At 43.1% G+C, this 17405-nt stretch overlaps 1 protein-coding gene across 5 annotated transcripts in view; it reads right to left on the bottom strand.

The window, feature by feature from the left end:
• The window catches only part of INPP4B (inositol polyphosphate-4-phosphatase type II B), a 1386300-nt gene that overhangs the window by 388169 nt on the left and 980726 nt on the right, over nucleotides 1–17405 (bottom strand). For all 5 annotated transcript variants that reach the window (XM_029598221.1, XM_029598061.1, XM_029598140.1 and 2 more), the window contains one exon: nucleotides 4255–4402. In XM_029598221.1, coding sequence (XP_029454081.1) covers nucleotides 4255–4402 — 148 coding nt within the window. The remainder of the gene's footprint in view (nucleotides 1–4254; nucleotides 4403–17405) is intronic.

Below are 17405 nucleotides of genomic sequence, written 5' to 3' on the forward strand. Positions count from 1 at the left end.
TCCGTTTCCATTCTATTGGGGAAGCGACATCTTTCCCCCAGGGAGAGCCTGAGGAGTGAAGGTTTTCATCAGAGGAGAAGTGGCTTCCTGTCCATTGCCAAAGGGAAGGAGCTAAAGGTATTTAAGAACTGTGTTCACTGCTGACTCAAGTGGGCTGCACTTGAGAGGAGAGTTCCCCTGATACTGTCATAAGGAGATCTAAATATTTAAGAAGACTTCAGGAAAGGTATGAGAACTGGGACTTATGTTCTGATAAATTATTGGGACTTTATTCTAACAATTCTACAGTGGGGAGAAGATTTGTGATAAATCTGGGAGTGGAAAGAGGACTGAACTATCTTAAATCTGAGTAACTGGAAAGAGAAGGAGATCAAGTGTTAAGGAATTGGCTTCCAAGAAAATCAGAGGCTTTACTAATGAAGTGAGGTTACAAATTTATTAATCTTTCTTCTGCCCATTTGTTCACTGACTTTATTTAAAATCTGATTTGGGTGCTGTAAATATTCTTCAGTCATTTAATCAACTATCAGTAAAGAAATTGGAAACCATATTGCCTCTCAGCGTGATTTGTGATTCCAAAGACTGTGGGGATTATTAGTGCTGTATACCGAGAAGAAAAAGGGGCTTACATGGTATTTAATGCAAAAGGGCCTTGAAGCTAAACTTCCCCCCACAGAGAGTCCTGGAACTTGGATGTGTATAGCTATCCATGGAGAACTGGCTGCAGATACGGGCCGTTTCTCTTTCTATGTGCCCCTGAGTTCAGTCTATGGGAGCCAACCCACGCTGAGGGTTATAACCACCTTTATGTCCATAGCATGTATTCATTACCAGCAGCTGAACATTTTTTTTAAAAACTCAATGGGACAATATAACCCACTCATAAACACTGCTGCAGATCCCTGGCAAAGTGCAGTTCATCATGACCAACAAATTAAGTTCTCTCTTTTTTGATATACTTTTCTCTGTGCTTCCGCGCGTGTGTCTAACATACTATACAAATTATGCAATGGAGAAATAAAATGCATTGGACCAAATTCATAATTTCCCTATAAGTACAAACTGGGATAAAGTATTCTGTACATCAGGTTGTGAAAGTTTCTCTTCAGAGTCACGCAATCACCCAGGAATTGCTTGAGATAAACGAAGTCACAGGTCAACTTCACATAAGAATTGCCATGCTGGGTCAGACCAATGGTCCCTTAAGCCCAGCAACCTGTGTCCGACCTTGGGCAGTCTGCGAAGTACCCAGCAGATCTCAATGGACAGATCTCCTCCTCCCTCCCTGTTGCTCATTCCCAGACGTAGGAGGTGGCGATCCTCAGACTATCTGGGCAATAGTTGTTAAAGGAGATTGTGCAAGCCTTTTTTAAAGCCATCTATACCATGAGCCTCTATACAAATAAAAAAATGGATAACATTTCTACAGTATGGAATTTAACGCAGAACGTACAAGCCAATCAGATGTTTCATCGCTCTGCTCTCATGAAAATACTGTCTTGGGATAACGAAGGTGCTGTTATACAAATTGGATTTTCAGAGGCCAAAATTTATATTTTCAGATTTTAATTACAATTCCTAAAATCTCACACACGCTTTTATGGGACTACTTTTTAAAGTTCCATAAATGCACATTGTACTGTGTAGTACTGAAAGGACATTTTTTTTTAGGTAATTACCTAGTTAGCTGGAGTCAGGAAGGAAGTGAAAGACTAATCTTATCTGACCCTGTTAATGGCTTTCGATCCTCACCTCATCTTAGAAGATGATCCAGATAAAGGCAGAAAAACCCTGTTAAATCCCTAAAGCCATTGTCAATACTGCAGTAAACCAATACGTCTTCCTGAATCATCAGATGACAGCTAGATACAATTTGCAATTGCATCAGGGATACAAGGGCCTGCTTTGTTCGGTGTTGCCCAAAGCTCGATATTAACATTTCAAGACCTATTTGAAGCTAAGTCACAGTTTATTGCCCTGTCAATGTGTGTAAAAAAAGCTACCCAAACCTGGACGCTGATAAAAACTTGCAGCCCAGTAGTTTGAATAGATCCAGAGGTGGATAGAACTATTGATCCCAGAATGGCCTGTCACCATGACAAACAACTTTTATGCTTTAGCAGTTGCCTGAAAATACCTTGCCCCGTGATCTCCACGGTGCTGTGGCCCTGTTTTCATGGTGCATGAGGCAGCAGACTCATGATTGCTTGCTCAATTACAGGCAAAAAAAAAAAGCAAACTGCATCTAACTGTCAGCTACCTCCTGCCTGCTCCCCCCTAGCCCTCCCTGAAACACGCCACGGATCGGGCAATAAAGGTCTTGCCCCTGAAGTCCAGGCCAGGGTCTTGGCCAGGATTTGATCTGAACACTAGTACAGCAGGGTAAATATTTGCTTGAGATAGCAGACATATTGCTAGCACTTCAGCAGCAGAAAAATGGAGCAGTACAAAGACTAAATGATATCAGACTGGAGAGGAGCTCCTTGGCTACACCATAACAGCTGAAAAGCACTTGACACATTTTATTCGTTAAAAAGGACAGAAAGATCACTTGCATCATTTCGGCGCACCTTTGCGCTACGCTGCACTGATTCATTCATTCAGTACTGTACATTCAGAGAGCCCGATGTAATAAAATGCGAGAAAACATGGGAGCTAAATTTTAGCTCACACGTTCTTTACTCGTACATAAAATTAACTCCTGAAGGTATGCTATTGCATCAGGAGTTTTAAAGTATGCTAAACCAAAAATGTGCACTAAAGGACATGTTGAGTGCACATAAAATACGACTGCTGTGCATAGTGCATGCTTTATGCTCAGAAAAAGTTATCTGTACAAATAATGTTTTCTGTACAGAAACATGTTTTATAGGCAGAAACCAGAGTTAATGCGCAGAAAACAGGATTTGTGCAGAGAGTGGATTTATGCACGAGTTCAGGACTCCCCCACATGAGGAAATCCCCGCAGACTAACACTAGCCCTGGAAACTACACTCCATTTCTGAACAAGAGGTACATTCTGAGCATTAAGAAACCGTGAATAAAGCTTAAACACATCTCTCTGCATTGGGAGCAATGGCCCAATGCCTTATTTATTTTTACAATTTATATACCACTTATCATACTTCTAAGTGATTTAAAATAAACCATACATAATATATATAAGAATTAAACAACAACATCATAATACATTAAATAACTAAAAATTAAAATCAATACAATAAAACAAGTTACATAACAATACATAAAAACCTGGTGTCTGCTTGTATAATTCATCACATTATGATCGAGCTATTTATACTGCACTTGTCAATACCATCTAGTTGTCAATATATGCCTAGTTAAACAGAAAGCTTTTAATCAGTTTTCTAAAACCTAGCAATGACATTTCCTTTTTGATTTCAACTGGCAATGAATTTCATTGTAGAGGACCTTGAATAAAAAATAATCGTTCACGAGATTCATCCAGTCTAATTAACCTGAATGAGGGATGTTGAACGCAAAGTTCTATAATTTTAAATCTGCATTATAACTTGGAGACACCAGTCCATTAATACCCTTAAAAACAAAAAACTCTATACTTGATGTACCAAATGATTGGAAGCCAATGTAATTGTTTCAAAATCGGACTAACATGCTGATGCCCAGGAGTTCCTGTAATTACACACATACTGCAGTGCTTTCAACAAAGTCTGAGGTAAACCAAGAAATAATATATTACAGTAATCTAAAGATGTCATGATCAGTGAATGTGATATTCATCTAAGTAAAAGCGTACCCTCCGCACTAAGTGCAGTTTATAATAAGCAGTTCCTATTAAAGGACCTTTATGAGGACGAAGCGATAAGGTCGAGTCCATTAGGACACCCAGATTTCGCGCTTGAGTCACAATTGGAACAAAGGTTCCTTGGTTAGCACGGGATTCGTTGGCAGGAGAGCCGCGCGCGCACACGTTAGCAGCATGCCTTCTTAAATCGGGAGTAAAGTGCGCACAGAAAAAAACGTGCGCACGACCCCCAGCAGTAACACATGCGCGCGCGAACCCCAGCAGTAACACGTGCGCGCGCGACCCCCAGCAGTAACATGTGCGCGCGCGACCCCCAGCAGTAACATGTGCACGCACAGCAGCGCTCCTGACTTCCTGGGAGGCCGGAAACAGTTGAATGCCTGATGATGTACCCAGCATTCCAGATGTTTTAACTTATAGTGCTTCTCCTCCTCTGCCAGCAACTCTTAATCACTCTGGTTTCTTACCTCCTTGTGTCCTCATTAATGTAGAGGTTGAGCAGCTCCTTGGGAATATGAAAAGACATAGTGCTCTCGGACATCTGCTCCCGGACATGCATCCACTTGTTATCAGACGTAGGGAAGCTATACAATTTGCATATAGGATTCCTTAGCACTGTGGGAGCAAGATAAGAGCCCAGATTAACAGCGGGAACATTTACAGGATGCAGAAAGTTTAACGACCTTGGTTATTTGATTTCCTAGCCTAGTAAGTAGAAATATGTGAAGAACAGGAAGTTAAACTGAAACCAGGCGACCATCAGACTGTTCTCAGATTGATAGGCTTTTTTGATTTTACCCAAACCCACTGGTCTAGGGACAATTCTGAAAAAAATAAATTACAAGAGATTTGAAAAATTAATTTCAGACTTTCGAATAACCTGATATTAAAATTCCAATTTGACACAATAAAAAGAAAATTAAAAAAAAAAATATGGAGACTATATGGCCAATATTTAGCACCATTTTTCTGTCTAAATTCTGACTTGGCAGGACAAATGGGATTTGACAATCCCACTGCACTGACTGCCTCCAAATTGGCCAGAGATCTTTTTATCCAACTAAAATGTTATTCAGCTAACTCAGGGGGCCAGGGCATTCTGAGGTGGAGTTGGCTATTTCGTTAAGTTAGCTGGATAAATGCCGATTTTCAGCATTATCCACCTACCATAGCCTTAAATTTTTAATACAGCCAACGACCTGTCCTTATGTTAGCAGAGAAACTAATCTGGCTATCTTTAAGATAGCTGGGGATATTCAGCAGCCCACCCATGCCACTGAATATCTCTGCAAAGTTAGTTGGATATGTTTATCCTTTACTAGCCAGACTATGGCTGAAGATGGGTCTCTATATTTTTAAAAATAAGCTTTTAGTTACATTAATGTGATCAAAATAAATTGACAACTCTTGAAAAGATTTTCCAAATTTCTTGGTTGAGGGGACAATTTTGCAGAACTTCACATAATTAGTGCATTTTTGTTATTATTGCACAATTTAAAAAGTACGTAAATATATACTGCTATATGCTGCCTAACTTGTGGGATTTCAGCCTGGAAATATGTAGCTGAAGCATCATGTTTATAATCAGTGCTTACAGGAGGCAAGCAGCTTGGATTTTGATATGTGCTGCCAATATCCATGGATGGTGAGAATCGTTTTCCTAGCTATGCTAACTGGATTGATGCTCAGAACTTGGGTACAAAACATTTATTAAATTCTGTTTATGAAAACAATGAAACAGCAATATTTTTATTTCAGAAGAATGCCAAAAATTGAAATTGGTGGTCTCCTAACGTTCCACCCCTTGATACATCGAAAGTTACTTGGTGCCTTAGGCCTCATAAAGCCAAACAATGAGTACAAAAAATGATTTAAATAATAAAAAATAAAAAAGGGGGCTTCTGACTTCAGAGAAGCATAAGTTGAAACACAGAAAGAACTCTTCTCCACATTCTTCTGCTTCTCTTCCTACTCTGAGCTGGGGTTATCAATACCAATCCTGAGCCTCTAAAGCAACTTTCACTCCTGTTCATATCAAACAAACCCTTAACCCATCCAATCTTATCTCTGCTCCCCTCCTCATGCTCCCTATGGAACGACCGCTCCATTTCCAAAAAGCTTGCCTACTTTCAGGACCTCTTTCTCTCTCATACTCTTCATCCTCTTGCCTTGACTGGGACTTGGCTTTCCCATGTGCTGCTCTCTGTCATGGAGGTTATCTTTTCTCCTATACACATCGCACAGTAGGCCACAATGGTGGTACTGAACTGCAGGTCTCCCCTTCCTCTAAGTTTCAACCCTTTTTTCCACCTCAATCCCACGCTTTTTTTTTTTTTTTTTTTTATCCTTTGAGGCCCACTCAGTTCCACTTTTCTCCCCAATACCTCTCCAGGTAGCTGTCATTTATTGAACCCTGCAATATCTCCCTCCTCCTTTTTCACCAGTTTTCATTCCTGGCTTTCCTTATTCCTTCAATCAGCAATTCTCAACTGGTGTGTCGCAACACATCAGTGTGTTGCCAAGCACCGGCAGGTGTGTCGTGAGTTACCGGTCTCCCGCTGTTTTACCCTCCTCTTCATTCACTGAGCGAGAGGCAGACGATCTTTCACTGCTGCCATTGCTGCCCAGGCTCTCAGCACGCTCAAGCCTGGATGGTAACGATAGCAGTGTCAATGGAAGCTGGCAACTGCAGCTGGGCCTTTTCTTCTTCCTGCCCCTGCCCTCGTGGCCCGGAACAGGAAGTGATGTGCAGTGGGGTGCACAGGAAGAAGAAAGAGCCATGCTGCATTGAAAAGTAGTGGCAGCAGCATTGGCCCGGAGCAAAATCAGAAGCAGCTGGCAATTGGCAAATGAGACTGCAGCCCCCCATAGCTGATGGGATTCTTTTTTTTTGGCTTGCGGGGGGTTGGAGGAGGAGGCTGCTGCAGCTACTATTAGAGATAGAGACAGCCAGATAGCCTGTGTGTAAGTGAGAGTGCGTGTGTGTGATTGAGAGTGTGTATGTGTAATTGTAATTGAGCGCATGCATTTGATTGAGAGCATGTGTGTAGGTGTGAGAGAGGAAGCATGTGTGTGATTGAGAGAAACTGGTCAGAGAGGTGATGTGTATACGTGAGAGACAATGAAAGTGACTGGTCAGGAGATGATTGGAGAGTGCGAGTGAGAGAAAGAGAGACTGGTCAAGGAGATCCCTCAGCGGTGTGTGTCTGTGAAAGATTGGTCAAGGAGGTGACTGGTGTGTGTGTGTATGTGTATGTGTGTGAGAGAAAGCATGGAAGTGAGAAGCCGGAATATGTGAGAGAGAGCATGGGAGTGGGAAGCTTGTGTGTGTGTATGCATGAGAGAGAGACTGGTTAGGGAGATGACTGGTGTGTGTGTGTATGTGAGAGAGAGATTATGGGAATGAGAAGCCTGTGCATGTGGAGAGAGCAAGCATGGAAGTGAGAAAACTGGGTGTGTGTGTGGGTGGGGGGGGGGGGAAGGTGACACACAGCATGGGAGTGAGAAGCCAGTGTGTATGTGTGTGTGCATCAGAGAGAGAGAGACTGGTCAGGAAGGTGACTGGTATATTTGAAAAAGAAAGACTGGTTGGGAGATAATTGGTGTGTGAGAGACAGAAACTGGTTATGGGGGTGTAACGCGCGCGCGCGTGCGTGTGTGTGTGTGTGTCAGACAGAGAGACTCGTCATGGGCTGCTGCTTCTGGTGTGTACTACTGGTCTGCAGGGAAGAGGAGTAGGAGAGCTGCTGGCGGTGGTAAGTAAAGATGACTTTTTAAGTTTATTTTTCTTGATTGATTGCCATTTTAATTATTGAATATTATGTGATGTGTCTGCTGTTTTGAAATACTTTATTGGTATTTGGAGAATTTTAAATAATTTTTATGAGTTTTTAATTGTTGTATATTATTCTGTTCATAGCTGTTTTGAAACATTTATTCTATTTATTAGTATAGTTTTACAATTATTTCTGTGGCGATCTAAAGCTGCTTGGCTTGTTCTGTTTTCCTAATAGGAGGTGTAATGGTGTTTAGGGCATTCCATAATACAGGTGTAACTGTGTGCGGATTTGTTTGTGTGCATTACTACAGATCCTGGGAGTATGTTAGGTAGGTTCTGTGTGTGTGACCGAGGTTAGGTATTTAACAAGCATGTAGGCATTTGTATCAGTCTTATTTGTTGTGTTTTCTCAAGAGGACATGCAATGGTGGTAAACTGCTGTCTTTTCATAAGAAGGGATATTGAGCCTGGTAGTAGGAGTTTGTGTTGCTGTTACTGAGATGACACCAGAACCAGAATATCTTTTTTGTACGGTGAGTTGTACAGAGAATGTTGTAGTTCTACCTTACATCCATTATTGTGGGACAGGGGGGTTCCTGTGGATGCAAACTATACTTTTACATTTAGCCCCATGACTGTCATGTGTTCAATGTGTCACGCATGTGAGAGCCATCTGTCTGGTGTGTCCCAACTGAAAAAAGGTTGAGAACCACTGCCTTGAACCATCTTCCCTTTCCATTATTCTTGGGGACTTTAACATCCACACTGACAATCCCTTCGACGCTTATGCCTCAAAACTCCTTGCCTTAACCTTCTCATTTGATCTCCAACTCTACCTCTCCTACTTAGAGGCATGGCCTCTGCCTTGACCTAGTCTTTTCTTCCAACTGCTGTCTCTCTAAATTCTCCATCTCGATTCTTCACCTCTCAAACCATCATCTGATAACTTTCACGCTAAACCATCCTACCCAACTACCTCATCCAGTCACCACCATCACCTTCAGAAATCTCTAGACTGTCGACCCTTGTATTCTCCACACTACTGTCTCATCTCTGTTCTCCTCCACTACACTGAGTCAGCTGATGAGGCAGTTTCTTCTTACAACATTATACTCTGCACTGCTTTGACACTCTTATCCCTCTCCTTATCTGTCTGGAGGGTGCCAAAATCCCTGCCTTGGCTCACCCCTAAAATTAGCTTCCTACATTTCTGTGTCTGTTCTGCAGAATGTCTCTGGCTAAAATCCCATGCACATGCTGACTTCATACATTTCAGATTCATGATGATCTCCTATTGCACTTACCCAGCAAGACTACTATGACCAGCTGACAAACTCTCTTGCAACCAATCCTTGCTGTCTCTTTGTCACACTCAATTCTCTCCTCAAACTTCCTTTGCCTTCCACACCTCTCCGCTCCACCATCCCCCCCACCCTTCATCTCTGCCCAGACCATGGCTCACTACTTCCATGACAAGATTCACAAAATTAGTCTCGAGTTCTCAACCAGGTCACCTGTACTTCTCTCTCTTCTACTTCATGTCTCTACCCTTCCCCTGGCCCTTGCCATTCTCTCCTCCATTTCTGAAATCACAGTGGAGGAAATTACCCATCTTCTCTCTTTCTCCAAACTCACTACTTGTTCCTCTGATCCTAATCCTACCCACCATCTCAGCTTTTTCCCTTGTAGTCATCCCTTCCATCTCTCACATCCTCAGTCTATCACTTTCCACTGTTATTGTTCCAACTGCCTTCAAAGATGCTGTGATCACACCACTCCTCAAATATCCCCTCACTAGACCTTACCTGCCTTGTTATCATTTCCATCTCCCTTCTCCCTTTTGCTTCCAAACTACATGAACATGCTGTTCACTACCACTGTCTTGACTTTCTTTCATCTCAAGCCATTTTTTATTCAATCCAACCAAGTTTTTGCTTTCTACATTCCACAGAAATAGCCCTTGCCAAAGACTCCAATGACCTGATTATGGTTAAAATTAAAGGCATTTACTCAATCCTTATCTTCCTTGACCTGTCTGCTAGTTTTGACTCTGTTGATCACCACCTACTCCTTGATACTCTGTCTCACTTGTATTTTGGAACTCCATCCTGACTTGGTTCTCTTCTTACCTCTTCCATCATACTTTTAGTGTGGCCTCTGGTGGATTCTCCACTACTGCCATCCCACTATTAACTGGTTTGCCTCAGGGCTTTGTTCTGGGTCCTCTTCTCTTCTCTCTATACTAATTCTCTTGGTGCTCTGATCTCCTCTCACTGCTTTCAATTTCATCTTTAAACTTATGACTCTCAGATTTACTTCTGTACACCACAAATTTCATAGCAATCCAGTCCCAAATCTTAGCCTACTTGTCCGACATTGCTACCTGGATATTCTACCACCACCTTAAACTCAACATGGCTAAGGGAGATGTAACATCACCAAAATCCATCCCTTCCTTTCTGAACACACTACCAGAACCCTTATTCACTCTCTCATCACCTTCCCCGCTTAGACTACTGCAACCTGCTCAGTACAGGGCTCCCAGTGAATCATTTCTCTCCACTACAATCTTTGCAAATTCAGCTGTGTGATTTATCTTTTGCTAAAGTCGCTGCACCCAAATAACCCCTCTTTTCAAGTTGCTACATCGGCTCCCTATCAGTTCCCTCATACAGTGCAAGCTCCTCTTACTCACCAACAAGAGTCTTCACTTTGCAGCTCCTCACTACCTGTGCTCTATCTCTCTCTACACCCCTCCTTGTGCACTCCACTCATCACTCCTATCTATGTCCTTCTCCTCTACTGCCAATTCCTGACTCCGTGCGTTCTACCTGCCTGCACAATATGCTTGGAATCGCCTTCCTGAGTTGATGCGTCACACTCCCTTTTTGTCTTATTTAAAAACAGTGTAAAAACCCACCTTTTTAAGGATGTTTTCAAATCTTTTTAAATCTGATTATCACGGGCTTATTGATTTTAACCGTTTTCCTAATAAATGAAATTCTCAGCGATTTTTGCCCTGTATGCTTGTCTTGCAGGCACTGTGTACGTCAAGCAGCGCTACAGAAGTGATAAGTAGCAGTGGTAGTCACCTGTGCTCCCTCAATTTTTGGATCATGGCCCTGCCCCCACAAGTGCCCTCTCCTTCACTGACTGTCTCAAGTTCTGGCTGTAACCAGCAGCAAATATGATTAGGGCAGAGCACCTGCAGGAGGTGAAGTTGTTATGTACCACTGAAGAGTCCCTCAGGAGGCTTTACACACTGGGATCCTGTATGGGAGTCACCTTCCACCACACCTTCTAAATAAAAGAAAATAACCAGACAGCTTGCTGTGACCCCCATCTGCTAGAGGCCTTCATGTTGCAGAAGTGATCCCCAGTTGTTTCTACCCTGCCAGTGCTGTTTCTTAGAACAGCACCAGCCGACTATGAGACTGGCACCATTTTCAAACTTTTGCTGTACAACAATATGATACCAGCCAAGAGGCCGCCGGTGCTTTTTTAAGAAACAGCATTGGCAGGACTGGACTGACTGAGGCCTCACACCTGCCCTATGAAGGCACGCAGCGGATAGGGTAAGAGGTGGGGGCAGAGACAGGGCTGGGGCTTTGCAGAGTGTCCACCCAAGTTGTTTGAGTCCCCTCCCCCCCACCCCGAAAAATATGTTACATGATGTTACATGTTACATGATGTTACATGATGTTACAGGCCACTGCCTGTAACATCATGAGAGATTCCAGTCTCCCAGTCTGGGCGTTTCCATTGGCCTTGGGAGGTTCATGTAGCGCAACCTGGATGTCTCTCTGCCATCTCTGGCTTGTGACCTTTGAGGATTGTGAGTAACCAGTCTTCCTTAACTGGGGTGCTAAACTGATCAGGATCCCCTAGAAGAGTTTATTTGGAGTAATGTCCAAATACGTTTGATGCAACTCCAACATTGTTATCTGCTTTCACGGCAATGGTTAAGGGAAATCAGAATCAAACAGCAACCGAAGGCCCTGACTTTCACGGTCTCGTAAACTGATGAGCATGGAGGTAACCTGCACAGTGCAGCAGATACTGGCACAGTGCAGCAGGTACTGCCATAAGCTTGCTGGGCAGCCTGGGTGGATCATTTGGTTCTTTTCTCCCGTCATTTCTATGTTTCTATGTTGCTAAATGGGTTAATGTTTGCGCTTACCTTGACAGGAATGTACATTATTTGTAAGCCAGGGTATATTGAGTCTGAACTCAGTCTCTCACATTAACTGCCAATGCCCTTCTTGGATTGTACCAAGAGCTTCCTTTTGGAGTTCACAGAGTGTTATATACACAGGACACATGCCTAGATGCACTTAGAAGTTCTTTCTAATCAGTCGGGTGGCACCCAATACAATTTCTGTATCTTTCTGCTACATTTCCTTGGTCTCTGCATCATTTGATACTTGGGGGATCTTCTCTTTTTTTTTTACATACAATCTCCAGAATAGTCGCTTGATATGGACACCTCTATCATGAAGGAGAACCAAAGGACAGCATCAAACCTGGAGTGGTTCCCCCGCCCCCCCCCCTTGACTGAGAGGATCCCAGCAGCAGATCTGGAAATCAAGTGGTCCACCATGAGCAAGGGGACCCCAGTGGCATTCCTTGAGGTGGAGTCAGGTCCTCCAGGAGGGTGTGGACTCCAGCAGCAGACTGAGAGGCACAGTCTGGTCCCCAGGCGGTTGTGGACCCCAGCAGTTCAGGAGGTGTTGGGTCCCTAGGAGGGTGTGGACCCCAGTGGCAGTCTGGGAGGTGGAGTTGGGTCCCCAGGATGGTGTGAACCCAGTGGCAGTCCAGGAGGCAGAGTCAGGTCCCCCAGGAGGATGGAAGGAGACTGTTTAGAATCAACGGACCTCCCCCCCCATGCCAACAGTGCCCACCAGCCCAGTTGCATCTTTTCACAAGGGTGAGACCTGGGATAAAGGGGGGAAGGATAATAATAATACTTAAGTGGGAACACAAGAGGTCCCTTCTATTCTATAGGTTGGTATACTGTGGGGGCCAACAACCCCAAATTGCCAAATATTAAATGTTATTGCTACTTTGTAGAAATGTATATATTTGTGTAGACTGAGACTACGAACCATGAGTAGATAAGTATGCTCCTTGACATTCTATTGACAATGTACATAGTCCCATAGAAATGTATATACTTGTATAGTCTAATAAACTTGTATATATTTGTACAAACTGCCAGCCTTGTTCACAGTCCCATTTGCTTTCCTGGGGCGAAGGGACGGAAATCCGACCCACTAATACCTTCTTCCCCATGTAGAGGCACCAGGCACCAAGAATGTGAGGAGCAATGGAGTCTGCCCTAGGGGGGCTCCGGCTAGGTTGGTCCTGGACCCAGGAACGTCCTGCGAGATAAGCGGTCAAGGGGGCATTACACTGGTTATGTTCAGCAGCTACTACTTAGCTAGATAAGTCACATATCCAGCTAAGTTAATATCCAGATAGTCAATGGGCAGGCAATGGGTAGCACTATTTATCCAGTTAACTTAACCGGATAAGTAGCAATATTCACTCTTATCCAGTTACGTTAATTGGATAAGTTAGATCTGCCGGATAAATTAACTGGCTAAGTAGCAACTTTTATGCAGATGTTCAGCGGCACAGCCATGCTGCTAAATATCCCTTGTACATTAGCTGGATAAGATGTACCCGGCAAAGTTACTTACCCAGCTAACGTTCGATATTGGACCCTATATGTAAAACCAACAAGCCTGTGTTACAGATTAATACCCCCTACACAGGGTTCTATATTTTTATATGTTATGGGAGATCTGTCATCCCTGTTTTCAAAAATTACAATTTGCAGTGTTTTTTTTTATAAAGGAGGTTTTACAAGGAAAAAATGCAGAGCATATTTGAAAGAGCAGTTGAATAGCACATGCTACAGTTTACTAAGAAGTAAACATCAGTGAGGCTGTAAATATGGCAGGCTTTATCTGTAGGTTTGTAACCTGAACAATGGAAAGGAGCTCAGTAAGAACAGTGGCATACTAAGGAAGGGTGAGGGGTGCAGTCCGCCCCGGGTGACACCCAGGAGGGGGCAGCCAGCTGGAAGGTTGGCGGCCACAAGCGGAGCCCATCCCACTCACGGTAGAAGAAGAGAGAGGCCTCTGGGCTGTGAGTGGTGGAAGCACTGGGTGGCCGCCTAGAGTGCTATGGGTCTGGAGCCGGCAACTGTATAGCCTTTTCTTCTTCCCGCTCCCGCGGCCCGGAAGAGGAAGTGGTGGATCCGCACGGGCGAGAAGGAGGAAACGCTACGCAGTCACGGCCCGAAGCAGGAGGAAGAATAACAGCATTGCCCCCCCCCACCCTTCCCACCGCAGATGCAGGAAGTAAAGCCGCACCAGCCCCTGTGCTGCCTCAAGAAAAATGAAGAGTCCCCATCTGTCGCGGGGGCTGAAGGAGGAAGCTGCTGCTGTGCTTCTAATGGGGAGCAGGGTAGGAAGTGAGAGAGAGTGTGTTTGTGTCTGTGTGTGTGTTAGAGCATGTGTGTGTGTGTGTGTGTGTATGGGAGTGAGAGTGCATGTTTGTGTGTGAGAAAAGGAGCTGTGTGAAGAGGTGTGTATGTGAGAAAGAGAGAAATGGAGGGAGCCTGCGTGCAGAGGTGTGTGAAAGTGTGTGCAAGAGAGAGAGAAAGCGAGGGAGCCTGTGTGAGGGAGAGGGGAACCACAGATCACTTGGGGGGGGGGGGGGGGGAAACAGAGAAGTGCCAAAGGAATTATCAACCCCAGATGTCAAATACTTTAGGTACGCCACTGAGTAGTAGTAAAAAAAAAAGAAAAAACAAAACAACAAAGGAATCTTCATTGCCTGTCAGGCACGCAAGCTGGTGAATGAAAATCTGTCACTATCGTCAGAAATGTGCTGAAATAAATCCTTGCACATGGCGCATTACTGAGCAGGCAGCCAAATACAACTTTATCTTTCCCTTTCTTATTCTCCATGTCCTGTGTTCACATTTACCCACAACTCTGGCATGAGCTGATGCCCTGCTGTCTCTTTTTCTCTCTCATTCATTAACTCCCTAGAATTCACTACCTGGCTGAAAACACCTTTTTTTTATTGTTCAAGAAGCCCATAGAGGAGAAAGCTTTGGAAGAGCATTTTCACTGGACTATTCTGGGAGCTCTCCTGAAGGTAAAACATGCATCATTAAAATGCCAACCACAGGTTCATCCCTGGGTAATTTGGAAGGAGTCCCGACTGCCGGGCCCAAACCTACAGGCAGTATCTTTCTCACAGTTTGTTGAGGTCGGTCAATTTTCGCTTAGCGCTGCTTTTGAGGTGCCCTCTCCTCGGTTCTGGCTTGTAATAACTTTAGAAAAATATATTGCTTTGGAAAAAGTAAAGCCCTCTCCCCATAGATGGAGCTTATAACATAAAACTAAATCTTGCACACAGCTCATTTCTTTATTGCACAGTATCATAGCCTGGGCATCCACAATGCATCCTAAAGTGGCAGAGAGACACGTGACCATGCACTAACACCTTTAGGGGGTCCTTTTCAAAGCCATTTACATGCATTAAACCCGGTTTTATGCATGTAAATGACTTGCTTTCTTTAAAAATGCTTATAGTCCACGGATTTGACAACTAGCACCCTCAGTGGAGTACAATGAACATGCATAAATAAAACAGTTAAGCAAGTATACAAATACAATTAAAGAAGAAACAAGTATAAAGAAAAACAAAAATCTACAACTCAAAAGTAAGAAGCCCATGGCATCAAACACAGCAAATCAATCAAAATTCTGTGAATTTTGTTAAATTGAAATGAACATAGTCCAATCCAGCATTAACTAAATCTTAAACAGTAGCAAAGGCTTGCAAAAAATAGAATGCTTTGACTTTTTTACAAAAGATAACATAACTCTCTTCCAAATCTAATGACCTAGGAAGGATGTTCCAAAGAATTGGACCAGCTACCTTAAAAAATCTGAGCATGTGATTCTGATATATAAATGCGTTTAAATGGAGGAACCAATGGAGAAGCATAATGTTTGCACAGGAAATTAAAGTCATGGGAGTAATGAAGAATCATCCTTCAAAGCTTCAAAAATGATGGTTACTCACTGACTCTCGATGCTGCTCGGTCTTTAGCACCATGTTGTAATCATTAATACCATCCCTGTGTTCCTCCTTTCTCCCTCCTTCCCTTCCTCCCTGACAACCCTCTCTGTCAACCCTCACTTAAGTATATCATCTGTTACCATGGTTCCTCTAGACTTGGCTCCCCCCCCCCCCCCCACTCTCCTTCTTCCCAACCCCGGTACCCTAACCCTGGTACCCCAATCCAGGTACCCCCAGCTCTGGTTTCCTTCTCCCAGTCTCTCTTCCCTGCTTAAGGTATAAGTTAACTTGTTTTATCTTTTGTTTCTATGAATCTCGCTCATGTTTTACCCATGTTATTCACATCTGATTTCCTGTGCAAGGAATCTCACCCTAGTCATTACCCATTTCATTGGCCATGTTATTACCCCTCGTTCAATGTAATCCACGAATGTTCGATGTAAACTGATGTGATATGACTTGTCATGAACCTCAGTATAGAAAAATAAATAAGTAAATAAATAAATAAATAAATGTGGGTTGTTGTTTTTTATTTGAAAAGCGTACCCACATAAGTTCAGTCCCCTGAAGAAGAGGTACGCATACTGGGCCAATTATGCGAATGTTTTCAAACCAACTTTATGGACATATGTTTGCTTTGCTAATGCTCGGCAAACTCTGCGTTTACGATATACATGTGCAGGCTTTACCACTATATTCGATTTTATGTGATTTATGCATGTTATTTTGTTACTGGCCTAGAACTGTGGATTGTGCAGGGGTACAAGTCCTTTCAATAAATAAATAAATTCATAAATTTACCCTTCTCATGTGCCATCTATAAACCATGAGGTACAAACTGAAATTTGACAGCAGCATGAAGTGTTCTAAGTCACTGAATTTTCAATTGAGTTGACAACTTAAAAAAAAAATGATGCAGATTGAAACAACCTTATTGTTATTTTTAAAGCAGAAACTAAATCTGAGGGGCCCAAAGTTTGTTATCTGTAATAAGAGACTCCGAGATTGGGATAATGGGCTACCTAGCCAAGAGAAGCATTCAGGACACCAAAGAAAAAACAAATCAGAGACTTTGAGTTACGCTAGCAAGGCCATGACTGAGAAGATTTAAAGGTAGGTTGGGTGATTAATTGAGAAGGGGCAACCTGTAATTGAGAGGACATCTGGGTCTGGAGATTTCCAAGGAGAGCTCTGGTTAATGCAAGCTGTTCAGAACTTATCTGCGTTACAAGGAAATGGGGACCTCTGATCGCTACCTAACTCTTTCTGGGTACTGGGGAAAAGCAGTTGGACCTCCAAACTCCTTTCCAGTTAAGTAAAAATTGTAATTGCTTAAGGGGAGCCGTAATAAATAGCAGAATTCTCAATATAACACCAAACTCCTCCAATAGTAGAAGAGAACTAAACCGAGTGTTCTGTAGGTGGGACTCAGAGACAGGAAGCTTTAATTGGGTACAGCTGTAAGGAAACTTTACTTATTTGGCAAATTAGGATAAAAGTTTAGTCTTTGCCCAGATACAATCTAAATAAAAGAAATTAAATCCTAGGGTGAGTGGGTGAGGGAAGGGGAGGAAGATAAGATGGCTAACAGTGCCCTCTCTTCCCTCCCTGCAAGTTGTAGCTCAATCACTCAGCTTCCCTTACTTCTAAAGAGAATGATTCTGCTGCTATACATTTTGAAAACCAGGAACCTTACTTGGAGCAGATCTTCTTTCTCTCTACCAGGTGACATCT

This window comes from Rhinatrema bivittatum, chromosome 1 (assembly GCF_901001135.1).
Source record: "Rhinatrema bivittatum chromosome 1, aRhiBiv1.1, whole genome shotgun sequence".
Taxonomy (NCBI): domain Eukaryota; kingdom Metazoa; phylum Chordata; class Amphibia; order Gymnophiona; family Rhinatrematidae; genus Rhinatrema; species Rhinatrema bivittatum.